At 40.8% G+C, this 17,498-nt stretch overlaps 1 protein-coding gene across 1 annotated transcript; it reads left to right on the top strand.

Annotated features, from left to right (window-relative positions):
* Positions 1 to 328: 328 nt before the first annotated feature.
* On the top strand, positions 329 to 2,581 carry LOC103427029 (beta-glucosidase 24). The gene has a single exon (XM_008365105.3). It carries the CDS (start codon positions 529 to 531, stop codon positions 2,170 to 2,172), a length of 1,644 nt encoding a protein of 547 aa, XP_008363327.1. The 5' UTR covers positions 329 to 528; the 3' UTR covers positions 2,173 to 2,581.
* The last annotated feature ends 14,917 nt before the right edge of the window (positions 2,582 to 17,498 follow it).

Here is a 17,498-nt window from a genome sequence, read left to right as displayed (position 1 = left end):
TGACACTGCTTCTCAAATATCAACATTATTGAGAAATGTTGAGTCTACTCACAATGCAATTTAGGAAGAAAAAGTTTTAAACGGAAGTGTAGTTTGAAGCACAGATTATGAAGATACTAAAATGGGAAAGAACCCTGAGTTATGTGAAGGATGAAAAAATAATTTTTTTTTTTTTTTTTTTACCGCAAATGATGCCCCCTTAGTCTTGAACACCACTCAATTAATGAGTTGATTAATTTGGAACTGCTTATATAGCCATCCTATATTGATTTATTAGTTACCGCCTGTATTTGGAACTCCTACTATGGTGGTGATCCATAAAAAAACATGCTCTAACTTGCAGAAAAAAATGGTGGTTTGCCTAGTTACCACCGACCATATTCGTCAGTTACTTAATCATTCTTGTTAAATAGGAACAATCCTTTTTAGGGTTCATGAAGCTTGAAGCTTTCCCTTGTTTAATTAACTTTCAATTAACCAGACAAATATTCACTAATCAAAGGATTTACTAATCCACCATTTTTGTTCATGGCATCATCATCACCATCGTTGTTATGGATTTTCCAAGGGATGTATGCCATTTCTTTGGTTTCATTTTTGTCACAGTTTCCTGTGAATAATGCTCATATGGAGGATTATTTGCACAATGCATTGCACCCTGAAGAGTTGGAAGTCAAGAGATCTGACTTCCCTACAGATTTTGTGTTCGGGGTCTCTACTTCTGCCGGACAAATAGAGGGCTCAGCATATGAAGCAGGAAGAGGACCCAGTGTTTGGGACAACTTCATTGAGCAAAATCCAGAAATGATTTCTGACCACTCTAACTTGTTGATCGCCATCGATTCATATAATCGTTACAAGGAAGATGTGAAGGCTATAAAAGACCTCGGAGTCGATTTCTACAGGCTCTCCATCTCATGGACTAGGATTCTTCCTAATGGAACCTTGAGTGGAGGAATAAACCAAGCAGGTATCGATTACTACAATAACCTGATTGATGAAGTTATCAAGAATGGCATCACACCCTATGTGACCATATTCCACTTTGACTCACCGCAAGCCTTAGAGGACAAGTATGGAGGCCTTTTAAATCGTTCTTTCGTGAAAGATTTCACAGATTATTGTGAAATTTGTTTCAAACACTTTGGAGATAGGGTCAAAAACTGGATTACAATCAATGAACCGCATATAATTGCCGAAATGGGGTATGATCGTGGGATTGCTCCACCAGGAAGGTGTTCGGTGCCATCAATTGTTCCATGTACAAGTGGAAATTCAGCTACTGAGCCTTATATTGTGAGCCACAACATTCTTCTCGCCCATGCCACAGCTGTTAAACTCTATCGAGAAAAGTTTCAACAAGAACAAGGCGGACAAATTGGAATTAGTCTTGTAGGGGACTATGTCGAGCCTCATTCAGAATCACCAGAAGACAAAGCAGCAGCGAGACGAATATTGGACTTTAAACTTGGATGGTACATGGAACCATTAGTGTATGGCGTTTATCCGAAAAGTATGAGAACTTTGGTGAAGAAAAGACTGCCCAAGTTCACCAAAGAAGAGAATAAATTGGTCAAGGGATCTTTTGATTTTATTGGGATCAATTACTATACTTCAAGGTATGGTAAAAGCAACCCAACAATCAGTTCAAATGAACCAATGTGCTACCACAACGATGCTTCGGCTTCGTCATTGGTTGAAAATGCGGATGGAGATGAAATTGGTCCTCATGCTCACATAGGTTCAGTCATCTATACTTATCCACAAGGTTTGGAGAAACTTTTGGTGTTCATAAAACAAAATTATCAAAGCCCTAAAATCTACATTTCTGAAAACGGAATCAGTGAGGTGGAGGAGGAGAGCAACGGGCTTGACGGAGCACTAAAGGATCCACATAGGATTCAAAGTATTCTCAGGCACTTGTTTTGGCTAAAGAAGGCAATAGACAAGGGCGTGAACGTGAAAGGATATTTCATCTGGACACCATTCGATAACTTTGAATGGTCCTACGGCTTTACCCAGAAATTCGGTCTTTACTATGTCGATCACAAAGACAATCTCAAGCGCATTCCTAAAGTTTCTGCCAAGTGGCTCCCTAAATTCCTGAATAGTGAGGATCAACTCAAGCTTAGACGCGATGTTTTGCCAACTCTCCTGAGCACCATCTTATAGGTGCATGTATATTAACATCTCAAGAAGAGGCCAGGGAGGAAACCATCAGATCAGCCATTTTATATTTGCGAACCTGTTAGAAAAAAACCCTCAACTCCTCTCTCTCTCTCTCTCTCTCTCTCTCTCTCTCTCTCTCGGCTAGTAACCAACCCTTCCTCTCTCTGAACCGCTTTCAAAAGTCATTTTTTTTCCTTCGAAAATATATTTTATCTTAGAAGTTAAGTAAATAACAGATGACAATAATGTAATAATGTATATATGTATCTTTGAGTAATGGCGGATATCGTAGGTGGGATGATTTTGAGCTAATCTGATTCTCTAATATTTTAGCATGACATGTAAACGTTACTGTTCGTATGTAATTAAATAACTTTCCTTGACCAAAAAAGATGTTTAGATTTGGTCACAAGTGATATTGGTGTACTCTACTATACACATGCCCTCAAATTCATTTCCGAATGATATGTGTGTGTGTTGGTGTATATTCCGCATAGACAAATACATTTATTGTATTATTATTCTAATATATACTTTCCTCATTTAGTATAAGATCAAATCCCACCAAAAGTGAATCACAGATTCTTAGCCTTGTGTGTGTGTGTGTGTGTGTATTATACTTGACGATGAGAACAATCAGAAAATCATCATTCAACTCTCTATTATTCATTCAAACTCTAGCCATTTCTCTATTCAAACTTTAGCCCTACTTTGGTTTCTTAAGATGGTATTAGAGGTAGGCCTGGCAATTCCTGACACGACACGACACGAAATTAACAGGTGTTCAGGTCGATACAATAACGAATCGGGTCGTGATCGGATAACTCGATAAGCACCTGTTAAGATAACGGGTTGGTTCGGATATACACATGGGTAACATGATACACGATAAGCAAAATATTAATTTTATAATTTATAACCCTAAAAAAATACTATAATAATTATATATTAATTTAACAATTTTATACCCCTAAAAACTATAATAATTATATATATTAAATTAAATATTAAAAATTGGTGACCATTGGATCGGCTTCAATATACAAACCATTCAATTTCTTAAGTGTTATACGTACAAAATAAATAAATTTAAATTTACTTAATAAATAAATAAATATATATATACACACACCATTGAACTTGATGGGATACGAATTCTATGAAACTAATTTCAACGATCCAACCGTCAATCTTGTTTGTATATGCTTCAAGATCACATTTGCAAAAAATCGCAAAAAACAAACATTCAGAGATCAAGTAACGAGACAAAACTTTTCGACAGTTATCAATGAAAAATCACGATTGAACGGTTATTTTGACTTCGATTTTGATGATTTTATACAACTACACTCCTTGATCCTATATGAATACAATGGATGAACTCGATCTTCAATTTAAAATATTTACACTAGTGTGTTATACGTAATGAAATTATAAATAAACTTCAGTGTCAGTAAATCTATCGTTTTGATGAGATACGCATTCTACAAAACTAATTTCAACGATCCAACTGTCAAACTTGTTTGTATATACTTCAAGATCGCATATGCTAAAAATCGCAAAAAACAAACATTCAGAGATCAAGTAACGGGACAAAACTTTTCAATGGTTGTCAACGAAAAATCACGATTTAACGGTTATTTTAACTCCGATTTTGATGATTTTTTACAACTACACTCCTTGACCCTATATGAATACAATGAATGGACTCGATCTTCAATTTAAAATATTTACACTAGTGTTATACTTAATGAAAGTATGAATAAATTCTTAAGTGTTAGTGAATCTATTGTTTTGATGGGATACACATTCTACGAAACTAGTTTCAACAATCCAACCGTCAAACATGTTTGTATGTGCTTCAAGATCGCATACGCCAAAATTCAGAAAAAACAAACATTCAGAGATCAAGTAACGGGATAAAACTTTTCGGCGGTTGTCAACGAAAAATCACGATTTAATGGTTATTTTCACTCCGATTTTGATGATTTTTTACAACTACACTCCTTGACCCTATAGGAATACAATGGATAAACTCATTCTTCAATTTAAAATATTTACACTAGTGGATACCACAAAATCTTATGTTATACTTAATGAAAGTATTAATAAACTCTCAAGTGTTAGTGAATCAGTTGTTTTGATGGGATATGCATTTTACGAAACTAGTTTCAATAATCTAACCGTCAAACATGTTTGTTTATACTTCGAGATCGCATACGCCAAAAATCGCAAAAAACAAACATTCAGAGATCAAGTAATGGGACAAAACTTTTCGACGATTATCAACGAAATATCACGATTTAACGGTTATTTTAACTTCAATTTTGATGATTTTTTACAACTACACTCCTTGACCCTATATGAATACAATGAATGAACTCGATCTCAATTTAAAATATTTACACTAGTGGATACCACAAAATCTTATGTTATACTTAATGAAAGTATGAATAAATTCTTAAGTGTTAGTGAATCCATTGTTTTGATGGGATACGCATTCTACGAAACTAGTTTCAACGATCCAACCGTCAAACATGTTTGTATATACTTCAATATCTCATACGCCAAAAATTGCAAAAAACAAACATTTTGAGATCAAGTAAAGGGACAAAACTTTTCGAAGATTATTAATGAAAAATCACGATTTAATGGTTGTAATTGATTATATAGGTACTGCAATTCATTTAGTCCGTTATTAGTATATTGGTCTGTAAACACGGAATTTTCCTGAAACAAACGAGACAAGAACACGTGTACAAAATAATATTTGTATTTGATGATTTTGGGTTACAATCTCTCTTAAATTTGATCCTCTGATTTGATCTTCATAAGGTGTTGATTTGTGGATGTGCGATTGATCCAAAGGGTCGTTGGGCTTGATCTAAGGATGAACGTTTTTCAAGGGTCGTGGCCTTGATCTTGAAGGTAGATTTGAGCAAATCTTCAAGGAGCCGTTGGGGCTTGATCTTGAGGATGAGCATTTCCTCAAAGGCCGTTGAGGCTTGATCTTGAATAACGGTGATGAACAGATCTTCAAGGGCTTTTGGGCTTGATCTTGAAGAACCAGTTGGATGTGTGGATTTGTTGATGTTGTTGATCCAAAGGGCTGTTGGGGCTTGATCTCGGATGAATGGTTGGAAGTTTCTTCAAAGGGACCTTTGGGGCTTGATCTTGAATTGGTGGAAGTTCTTCAAAGGGTCGTCGGGGCTTGATCTTGAAGATGGATGATTGTTGATCCAAGGGGCCGTCGGGGCTTGATCTTGGAAGAACGATGAACGAAGAACGAAGAGGGCTTTCTTGATTCTTCGGGAACCTGGATGCTTGAGAGCTTCGGAGTTTCAGAGCTTCAGAGCTTCAGAGCTTCAAGGTTTTGGTGTAATATGAATTGGTTAGGAATTGTTTATGAATTGGTTATGAATTCCCCCCCCCCCAAATGAATGCATTGGCTTCCTATTTATAGAATTTTTCAAGGCCTAATTTTGAATATAATATGCAGATGAAATAAATCGTTTCTGCCAGGTGTTGACACGTGTCATGTTTGATGACTTTTCCGACTCTTTTCGATTTTTCGTTGAGTCACACGCTACATGTAAAATTTATGTGACACGTGAACGTTGAAATTTTGATTTATCGGTCAACATTTATTTACCAAAATTTCGATGTCTACAAATGCCCCCACTTCAAGGCGCGTCGTATACATGTGTTTGTAGATGTCGATCTAAGGGTCATCGAGGCTTGATTTTGAATTGGGCTGGAGATTTCTTCAAGGGTCGTTGAGGCTTGATCTTGAATTAGGCTGAAAGTTTGTTCAAGGGCCGTTGGGGCTTGATCTTGAATGTTTAAATTGGACCACAAGGAGCTTCATGTGGTAGATGATCTTGGGCTTTGATTGTGGATGAATTGGCACGTATTTGTTTTTTTTTTTTTTTTTTTGCGCTTGTTGACTTTCCACAGCTTTGATCTTGAACTGGGTTGGAGGATTTTCTGGATTCCTCCAATTGTTGACTTTCCTCAGCTTATTCTTGAACTGGATTTGATTCAAGGGTGGTGGTCGCTTGATCTTGAATCGGACTTGTGATTTCCTCAAGGGCCGTTGAGGCTTGATCTTGAATTTGGCTAGAAGTTTTTTCAAGGGCCGCTGAGGCTTGATTCTTGAAGGTTGACTCGAACACATGGCAAGCAGGCACGAGGTGAAGGTGACGACTTTTTGCTTTGTTCAATCTTTCTAATTCACACCTGAGCAGTTTGGTCAACGGTATGATCTTCAAGATTGATGGGCTCTTCTTCCAGTTGATGACTTGATCTTTAAGGATTTGATTCAAGGGTGGTGAATCGGCACGTGCAGCCCACAACACCTAGCGAGTCGACCCAAAAATTTGAGGGTCAAACGGAGTCCTCCACCCAGAGTGATTGCAACCCTGATGATATGAGATACTTTTGATTTTGAAGAAGTAGCAGATGAATCGACACGTGCTTTGTTGTGCTTGTCTCCACATGTTTCAATGTATCATTTTCCCTTGCCTTATCTGTTCTTCTGGCAGATGTGGTATCTTCTCTGGAAGCATAAGATGTTGAGATAATGGGTACTTCGAGAGAAGTGCTAGGTAAGCAATCAGGGAAGGGTTCTAAGCAGTCGGTTCCAAATCGAAAGATTGATACCAAGTGCTGGTTGATTGCTTTCTTTCTCCTTGTCCCGCAGGTAAGAACAAGGACAAAGAAAAGGACAGGGAGAAAGCATGATATGAAATACTCTTGCTTTCGAAGAAATGGTGGCGATTTGACAGCGAGGCTTTGCTCTTTCGCAATGGTGCCATCAATATGTTGTTGAAGCTTCTCGAGCTCTTGGATTCAACTCAGACCCCTTCTTCTCTCTAATTTTTCAACTCGGACTCCTTCTACTGAGTTGATTGTGCATGTCATTTCCTTATTTGTTCTCCAGGCAGATGTGGCAGCTTCTTGAGTTCCTCAACTTAGACTCCTTCTGCTGAGTTGACTGTGCAGGCTACATTCTTCTCTGCTTGTTTCTTCTACACGTTGTCTCCACATGCTGCAAGGTATCATTTTCACTTGCCTTATCTGTTCTCCAGGCAAATGTGACATCTTCTTCGGAAGTACATCAACAGCTGAAGACGAGTACTCGAGAGCAATGCCAGATAAGCAACCAAGCAAAGGTTTCAGGTAGTCAATTCCTTACCCAAGTTTGAGTGGAGGTTCCGGCATATTGTTTTCTTTATCCTTGTCTTTGCAGGTAAGAACAAGGATAAAAGAAAGGACAGGGAGAAAGCATGATATGAGATACTCTTGCTTTCTACCCTGGTGATATGAGATACTTTTGCTTTGGTGTCATTTGTTTGCAGAAGTACCCCAAGGAATAAGGAACACTGAGTGACTCGAAAGGCTTTGTTAGGAAGGCATTCTCGGAGATGAAGAAAGGTTTTGTATGTCTACCTTGCTATGGAGGGTGAAGGTGGACAGTTATAGGAAGTTATTTAATACCTGTAGAGGTACTATTCTTTCACTCGTGTCGGCAACCATTGAGTGATTTATCAGTATGGCTTCACGTGCTTTCTTCTTCATCAGAAATCTTCAACAAATTGTCCGTAATTTCCACCAAGCTAAGTGTGCACGTGATAGGTGTTGACGAGGCTGAAAAAGATTGGCGCCTCTTCGATATCTGGGATCGGCGCTTCGACAAATTAACCGTGATTTCCACAAAGCTGAGTTTGCATGTGACGGGTGCTGACGCGTCTGGAAAAGCAAAATGCCTATCCGATTTCTGAGCTTGCCTCTTCAATTTTTAAATTGGCCTCTTCGATTTCTGAGCTCCGTCGAGTGCAGAGGTTGCATGTGACAAGTGCGGACAAGTCTGGAAAGGAAGATTGGCCCATGGTTTATGAGCAAGCCCAGCTTTTGAGAAAGCTAGCACCTCTTCGATTTTTTGAATTGGCCTCTTCGAATTCTGGGCTCACCTCTTCGATCTCTGAAATCCCTTCGAGTGCTGATTTTTATAGAGGCACGCAATTCGTTTCAAAGCACACTTGAATTTTCGCTTGTAGAAACTCCATTCTTGCACTTCTAAGATCTTGATTTGTCCGACCTCTTATTTCTTCAACACATTTGAAAATGTCTGGACCCTCCGACTGTCGTTTTGACTTGAACCTTGGTGAAGAGGCAGTCTCGCCTTCTCAAGACAACATATGGCGCCCATCCTTCATATCCCCTACTAGTTCTCTTACCGTTGGGGATTCGGTGATGAAGAATGATATGACCGCTGTGGTGGTAGCCAGGAAGTCACTCCCAAAGATAACAGACTATTTTCCAAACGGTCTGATGAGTTGGCTGTTAAGGATTCTCTGGCTCTTAGTGTGCAGTGTGCAGGTTCTGTGTCTAATATGGCCCAACGTCTATTTGTTCGAACTCGTCAAGTTGAATCATTGGCGGCTGAAGTGATGAGTCTCAAACAACAGATTAGAGGGCTCAAGCATGAGAATAAACAGTTGCACAGGCTCGCACATAACTATGTTACAAACATGAAGAGGAAAATTGACCAGATGCAGGAATCTGACGGTCAGATTTTACTTGATCATCAGAGGTTTGTGGGTTTATTCCAACAGCATTTGCCTTCGTCTTCTGGGGTTGTACCGCGTAATGAAGCTCCAAATGATCTACCTTCGGTGCCTCATCCTCCTAGGGTTCTGCCTAGTACTGAGGCTCTGAATAATCAACCTCTGGCGCCTCTTTTTCCTGGAGCTTCGCCGAGTGGTGAGGCTTCACACGAGCAACCTTCGTGAAGGCTCCCTCATGTTTGCTCTTTTTTTTTTTTTTTTTTTGACTGATGTAAAATGTACATTTATATACATTTTCAGAGAAATCAATAAATGAGGCTTTTTTTTTTCATTCTATATATATATATTTTTTTCTTTTATTGCACATGGTGCCAGATGTACCATCCATTATATATATATATATATATATATTTTTTTTTTTTTAGGGTAGTGGCTGACACCATCATTTTTTTATTTTATATATTTTTTTATTTTTTTCGCTATCGGTGCCAGGTGCACCATGTCTCCTTTTTTCCTTTTTTTTTATATTATAATTTTTTTTTTCATGCACACATACATACATATACATATATATATAGGGTGCGGGAGAGGATCTTGGAGGAGGAAGAAGGAGGAGCATGGAGGAGGAGAGTGATGATGCTTTGAGCTTCACGACCGGCTAGTCATTTGACGGCGGTCGTTGAAGTTCTTTGCTATCATGGTGATCATAGTGACGAGCTCGAGGGACACCAGGCACTGAGCTTTACGACGGGAAAAGCGATAGCGTAGAAACTGGATAGGAGCTACGGTGGAGCAGTAGCAGGTATGCTTAGATGGTGTTCTCCAGCGTCGTCGGAGAGATGAGTTTTGGCGATGGCATGGTAGAGCTGGAGCTGTTGTTCGTTGACCAGAGGAGGAGTCTCGGTGCTGTAGAGGTGGAGGCGTTGAAGGGCAGCGCACAAGCTGCTGTAGGAGCTTGGTCTCCATTTGCTCTTCCACCACTGAAGCCTCCCTACGTTCTCTGCTCCTTCACCCCAATGGCAGCCATCACCGCAGTATGCATCCATCTCCTACATTTCAAGCGCATCCATTGCAGCAGAGACGGCAAGGATGAAATCGATGAGAATTGCTCAAGACACCCAACTCCCCCTGCACCGGAAACCCATAGCGAACAGAGATGGTGGTCAGAAGCTGCATAAGTGAGCTTTGACGAGGAGAGCATGAAGAGGGCTCGGCCAATCAACGGGAGGAGGTACGGAGAAGTTGAGATAATATGATCTCAAACACCCTGATAGAGAAGACTTGGAAAAACTTTGATTTATTGTACAACCGAAGGGCGGATGAGCGTCGTTGACTTGACTTCACGTCTCCTCCGTCTGCGAGTTTTCAAGCAGAGAGTTTCGACCCAAACCACTGAGACCGCTCCCATTAAAATGGCCTTCGTAAAAAAATACAAAGTTCATGGCCACCAACCAAGCATCTTCACTCTATGAGGCTGATCCGTATACTCTCTGTGCAATCTGTCACATATGTGTTACTTCCACTTCAACTTCAACATCACATGCGAATGATTTCTCATCACTTGGGCAGCTAAGGAAGAGAAGTGGAGAGCTTGGAGCTTGACGCAGCCGTAGAGGAAGATGGGTCCTCCGTGTTTCTTGCTGCTGACCATTGATTCAACAAGACTTGGCATTTTGTGTGTTAAACCAAGAGAGCAGCAGAGCTCAGGTGTCGAGCTGGAAGTGAAGGAGTTGCAGCGGAGGTGCGCTCGTGCAGATGGCGACAAACTACATCCACCTCACCTTGAAATGGCATTCGAATAACCAGAAAGACCAGGATAGTGCCAAATTTGGCATTCTTCTCTGTTGCATCTTTGAAGAGGGTGCTGTGTTTGGTTGGGGATGAGGTTGGGGAGTCGGACCGCGGAAGGACTGAACCGAATACAAGTCGGTGGGTTCGAAATTGGAGTGCCGAGCGTTGAACCCTTGGACTCTTATCATGGAGTAAAAATTAGAGGGGTTGAAATTGGAGCCTCTCGGCGTCGGGTTTCGGGAGGAGCTCAGGCTGTAAATTTCAAGGCCGGTGAGGTTCGACAGCCGAGGCGTCATTACGGAGAGCGACCGCCTTGATGCATTGGACTTCCAGACCTTGACATGGAGCTTTTCGTTGTCGTCGATTTTGGCGTCGGTTTCGAGAAAATCACGACCATCGAGCAAGACGACGTCGGAGTCGACTTTGAAGGAGACAATTGAGGCAGCAGTCTCTGGGAACTGCTCTATGATTAGAAGCTTGGCGCCATGGTACTCGAAGAGGAAGAGGAAGAAGAAGCCGAGCCTGGTACAGCTTCTGAGGACTTGACTTCGAGGCGTGGCTCGTGAGGAAATGGGAGAGTGTGAGCTGCTGGGCCGCACTGTAGGCCGAGAAGAAATGGGGAAAAAGATAAGCTGGAGTTTGGGCCCGTTGTGGCTTGAGCCCTTTTGTTGCTAGGCCGAGACGCTAATGAGGATGGGTCGCTGACGAGGGCCCGGCTTTTGAGTTATGTATACGCATATATATACACACATATATATATATAATACTTGTATATTCCTTTTCTTTTTTTTTCTTTTTTTCTGTAAATACATAATAACATATGTATTCATTTTTTTGTAATAAAATTGACTCTATTTAATAAAACACTTATTTTTTTATTTTGATATGACTGAACTCGAAGTTGAATGATCAAGCTGCCTATGTACCCTTCCAAAGAAAGAGATCAAGTCAAAACGTAGTTCGAATACATACATAATTTTGGTATTTTCTTTTTGTGTCGTTTGCAGTTTTAACTCATGCAGGCAAGGAGTGTTGTTGGTTCGTCAAGCGATCAGGGAGAGTCGTTCCTTGCAATCTTTATAGCAAGGAGCCTTGACTGAGTAGTTGAAGAAGTCTTCTGGGAAGATGTCACACATCATGATGGGGATGGATGATCTTCGTGTCAAAGTTTCATTATCTTCAACACTTTCACATTGTTCTGGGGGTTGACAGGAGCTGATTTGCCCCCTTTCCCATTGGTGAACTTGTGGAATAGATGGTTGCTGCCTGGAAAGGCGTTCCTCGCAATCTTTATAGCAAGGAGCCTCGATCGAGTAGCTGAATAATTTTCTGAGGAAGAAGAGATCGCACATGGTCGATCTTTGTGTCGAAATTTCCTCATCTTCAACACTTTCACATCGCTTTGGAGGTTGGCGAAAGCTGCTTTGCCCCCTTTCCGATTGGTGCACTTGTGGAGAAGACATATGCTTCTTGTGCAGTTTCTTCGGAGTGACATGAGTCCATCCTTCAACTTCACTTCGCTTGACTGGCATGGTTTTAGAGCATGCCCCCAGCGATTGAGGTGAAGATTTTGAGTTAACAGAGCCAGAAGTGACGTCTTCTTCCGGGATTTCGTCTTCTTTGTCTTCTTAGGCCTCTTCTTCAGTGCGATCCTCTTGGGTTTGTTGGCGTGAAGATTGGCCGATGTAGATGATGGTACGCCTCCTTACCTTCAGTGGTCCTTTTCTGTCAACCTCCAAAGTTGCTTGGCGCTTCATCCTTGAAGGAATCAAGCTTTGAACATCGTCTTTTCCTGCTAGACTGTCAAGCTTTTCTTCCTTAGGCGTTGTCTTCCTGTTTCTAGAATGCTTCTTAGTTTCTTCAAGTCTGTCCGAAGTTGACAGTTGTGGAGGAGATCTAGCTGTGCCGCTTTGTTTCTTGGGTTTTGATAACCTTTCAAAGACAGATCTTTGCGGTGTTGGCGTCTTAAGCTTTTTGAAGACGGAAGTTCAGTCTCGACCACTGATGCGATCAAGTGCCGAAATTCTAGGTTTTGAATGATTCAGCCAGTCGAAGACTGAAGTTCGAAGGGCGGGTTTAGGCTCCTCTTTTGGCCTTATGGCTTATGGTCTTGGCTTCCTCGTTTTTTTGTAGGTCGCCGATGTCCACCCTTCTTTATTACCGGTAGATGCATCTTGGTTGCTTGCCCCCGGTGATGGTTGTGTAGGAGGTGCCGTGTGACTTGAACATTGACGGGAATGGTCACGCATGCTTCGGAGAGGCACAGGATCGAGTGATCCAAACACGATAGTAGTAGTGTGTGCCGCAACCGTGTCTTCGAGGTCAAGCTCAATTTTCCCTTGTTGTGCTAACTTCAGGATGAGCTCTTTCAATACGAAGCACTTTTCCGTTGGATGACTGATGAAACAGTGGAATTTACAGTACCTTGGACTGTCAGTACGATTTATCTCTTCCGGCCGTCTGCACTCAGGTAGGTCAGTCACCTTTTTGTCAAGCAAGTCTTTCAACATGGCAACCACATAAGAGTCATGGAATGGATAAGTCTTCTCCTTAAGCTCCTTCAAAGTGCGTCTACGCACCTCTTGATCACGAAAAGCTTCGACTTGAATCGTCTTGCCTCGTGTAGAGATTTTTACGGGAGCTATGTTGACCGTCATTGGTTTCTTGGTGGGTTTCCATGCAGCCTTCTCTACCTTTTTCCCAAGAACTTTGTCATTCTTGTAGTCGGCAATCGGTTCTTTCTTTCCATGATGGGTGATACTCAACTCCATGTCATGGGCGCGGGTGGCTAACTCCTCGAAGGTCCGTGGTTTGATGCCTTGAACGATATAGTGCAACCCCCATTGCATGCCTTGGACGTACATCTCAATTGAGGAGATCTCCGAGAGCCTATCCTTACAGTTGAGGCTTAGAGTGCGCCATCAATTGATGTAGTCCACGACTGGCTCATCTTTCCATTGCTTCGTACTTGTCAGCTCCAGCATGCTTACAGTACGGCGGGTGCTATAAAAGCGATTAAGGAATTCTCTTTCTATTTCCTCCCAGTTGTTGATGGACTCAGGCTCTAAGTCCGTATACCACTCAAAGACGTTTCCTTTCAGCGATCGCACAAATTGCTTGGCGAGGTAGTCTCCCTCCGTCCCCGCGTTGTTGCAAGTTTCGACGAAATGTGCAACGTGCTGCTTTGGGTTTCCTTTTCCATCAAACTGCATGAACTTTGGTGGTTGATAACCCCTTGGTATCTTCAGGGCATCACTCTTCTTGGAGTAGGGTTTCGAGTAGAACAAGAGGTATGTGAGCTCCCTTCGTACTGTGCCTTGATGGTGTTAGTGATCATCTCCTACAGCTGCTGGATAGAAAGAGATCCCATGAGTGCCGCTGCTTGGTCTGGCTCCTGCTTCACATCGATTTTATCCACCTGAGGCTCCTCTTCTTCGCCAGCTCCTCTCTTTAGTGGATCATCCTCTGGGTCAGGGTTCCCGCCGTCCTGTGGCTCCAGTCGGCTGGCGAGTGCAGTGATTTGCAAGTCTTTTTCTTCCACAATCCGTGTTAGCCTTGCGATCACTTCATTCATTTGAGCCAGTTGTTCTTCGATGGAGGTAACGCCAATGGTCATGACTTGTGCAACCAATAAATGTGACTTTCCTTTAGACATCCAGGATGCTGACAAAGAACGTCGTTGGCTGCTTTCGGATGTCATCTTGTGTGCTTCTGCAGCATGCTTCGGTGCCCCCAGCGAGGTCAGGTTGATGACGGACTAGCACTTTTGATGCTCCCCTTGCTCCTTTAGTAGCACTAACTTTGAAGTGGCATGTTGAGGAGCGGTTGTGGTGCCAATGGATTGTCTGTTCGCAGCAGAAGTGCTCAGGATCCTTCCCTTAGTGGTTGCGAGAACAGCTTGTCCCTTGCTTGATGTCATTGACTTTGAGGTGTGTTTAGATTCCTTGAATGGACAAAGAGATGAGAGGTAGAGATGATCCCACCAGGCGTGCCAAATTTGTAAACACGGAATTTTCCTGAAACAAACGAGACAAGAACACATGTACAAAATAATATTTGTATTTGATGATTTTGGGTTACAATCTCTCTCAAATTTGATCCTCTGATTCGATCTCCGTAAGGTGTTGATTTATGGATGTGCGATTGATCCAAAGGGTCGTTTAGCTTAATCTAAGGATGAACGTTCTTCAAGGGCCGTGGGCTTGATCTTGAATGTGGATTTGAGCGGATCTTCAATGAGCCGTTAGGGCTTGATCTTGAGGATGAGCGTTTCTTCAAAGGTCGTTGAAGCTTGATCTTGAATAACGGTGATGAACGGATCTTCAAGGGCTTTTGGGCTTGTTCTTGAAGAACAATGATTGACGGATCTTCAAGGGCTTTTGGGCTTGATCTTGAATAACGGTGATGAACGGTGAACACTTTCTTCAAGGGTCGTCGGGGCTTGATCTTGAATTGGTGGAAGTTCTTCAAGGGCCTTTAGGGCTTGATCTTGAATTGGTGGAAGTTCTTCAAAGGGTCGTCGGGGCTTGATCTTGAAGGTGGATGATTGTTGATCCAATGGGCCGTCGGGGCTTGATCTTGGAAGAATGATGAACAAATAACGAAGAGGGCTTTCTTGATTCTTCGGGAACATGGATGCTTAAGAGCTTCGGAGTTTCAGAGCTTCAAAGTTTCAAGGTTTTGGTGTAATATGAATTGGTTCTGAATTCCCCCCTCCCAAATGAATGCATTGGCTTCCTATTTATAGATTTTTCCAAGGCCTAATTTTGAATATAATATGCAGATGAAATAAATCGTTTCTGCCAGATGTTGACACATGTCCTGTTTGATGACTTTTCTGACTCTTTTCGATTTTTCGTTAAGTCACACGCTACATGTAAAATTTATGTGACATGTGAACGTTGAAATTTTGATTTATCGATCAACATTTATTTACCAAAATTTCGATGTCTACATGGTCCTTTACATACTCCGCACCCCTTTAGTTTGCGGTTCGTAATAGTTTCTCCTCTCTCTTTTTTTTTTTTTTTGAACAAACAATAGTATTTACACTAAGGGGGAGGCGAGCTTAATCTTACAATGAGCTAGCAATAATGTGGTTCAATTTAGCATTTGGCGAGAATAGAACCTAAAACCTCTCACTTACAAATGAAAAAGAACGTCACTATACCGTAGTACTAAATGGCATCTACTTTATAAAAGTTGATTTAAACGATCCTCTAAGTTACAAGTGTTACATTATTGATCCCTCAGTTTGTGTAACTGATAACACAATATTTATACATTTATATTGCCCATATTTCCTAAGTTTTACGCTATGTTTTCTTGTGAAATTGGTTGTTTGATGTGTTTAGTGCATATTTTGTAGATAATGGGCCGTAGAGAAGACTTTGGAGTCTTTTGGTGATTTCAAGACTAAAATGGATCAAAACTGAGAAGAATTGAAGTCAAGACGCATTCCAACAATCATCAAATGTTAAATTGTTCAATCCACAACTTAATGGCTGCCGTGTGAAAATTATAACTATAGCTGGAATGTGCTGCGCAGAACTTTCATTTTCATTGGGACGTCAAAAATTCATCAGGGTGTCATATATGCATGTAAAGCTCTGGATGTTTAGTTTCGACATAATTTTACAGATCATGATTTAGATGCTTCTAGAAGAAGTTATACCTATTTTAGTACGAGAAGGTCAATTCAGAAATTCTACGCGGAAGTGGAATCCAGTATGGATCAGGAAACCAAAGTCTGATGATGTTGGGATTCCTGTTTGGGTTGGGATTCAACAATTTCGGCAAAGCAAGCCTAATAAAATCTACCTATATATTCCTTAGATGTTTATTTAAGAGGAGGAACATGAAAAAGAGCAGGGAGGAAAAAAGGGAGTCGCACTTCATCACAGAGGATTGACCTAAGGAAGACGCCAACGCCAATGGGGTTTTCCATTGTTTTCTTTTACATATTTTCTGACTTGGTGATCATGATTGTGGTAATTATGTCTTATTATAATTTGATGGTCGTGATGAACTAATTCTTTGTTAGGGATCCGATGTAGCCTTCATGATAATTCTATGTCTTAGTTAACTTCATTCTTTTATCAATTCACGGTTTCTAGTTTCTTTCATTGTGCTTATATCATTCTTTATGTTCATGTTATTGATTAGCTACCTTTGATATGAATTTTTAGATGTATGAGACAAGGTTATAGTAGACGCCATATGCTTAGCCTTGAGATAGGTCTCTTGGATGAATGAATTGTTGTTGATGTAGACACCATGCTAAGACACTTTTTGGTTTTCTTTGTTCTTCTTGTACTTAATGGATTTTTTATTATTGACTTAGACTAGACGCCATGGTTAAGTTGATGATTAAGAATACTTGGTTACACTCGGACGCCTAATGGATAATCATAATAAAGAGAGAACGAACCCTAGAACCTGAATTGAATTGCTCTTACTAAGTTATCTAATGACATAGAATTAGATTAATATGGTGAAGTCAGATACCTAGTGTTTCAACCATTGTTTTCAGAAATTATTTACATAAATTCTCTTTAATTTACTGCACTTAAGATTACTTGATCAACTTCTCTTTGGTTAATTATTTGAATTTCGTAGTTTAGTTGTTTTCGTTATTTTAATTCTAGTGGGTACTACAAAATTGGATTTAGTTAGGTGACTTTGCAAATCCCTGTGAGTACGACACTCGTATTTGCTTGCTATACTATCATATCGATTCGTGCACTAGCAAGAAACATAATTTGTTCATCAGTAACCTTTATGACAATTTTATTTGTCGAGGTAAAACTGTCAACAACGTTTTTACTGACGTACGTGGTAGCTTGCAACTAAGGAAGAAAGGATATGTTTAGGTTAATATTTGAACATTGGGCTAAAAGTATGAGAAAGCCCAGAGGTGCCGATTAAGAAAATACTTACCCGAAGCCCAGTATCAAGCCCAGAGACAAA

Source organism: Malus domestica, chromosome 08, assembly GCF_042453785.1.
Source record: "Malus domestica chromosome 08, GDT2T_hap1".
NCBI lineage: Eukaryota > Viridiplantae > Streptophyta > Magnoliopsida > Rosales > Rosaceae > Malus > Malus domestica.
Note: the sequence above shows the minus strand (reverse complement) of the source record. Positions and strands in the feature narration are given on the sequence as shown.

What these genes read in the sequence shown, in the direction of transcription:
- LOC103427029 (XM_008365105.3), top strand. Translation starts at nt 529, where the DNA reads ATGGCATCATCATCACCATCGTTGTTATGGATTTTCCAAGGGATGTAT.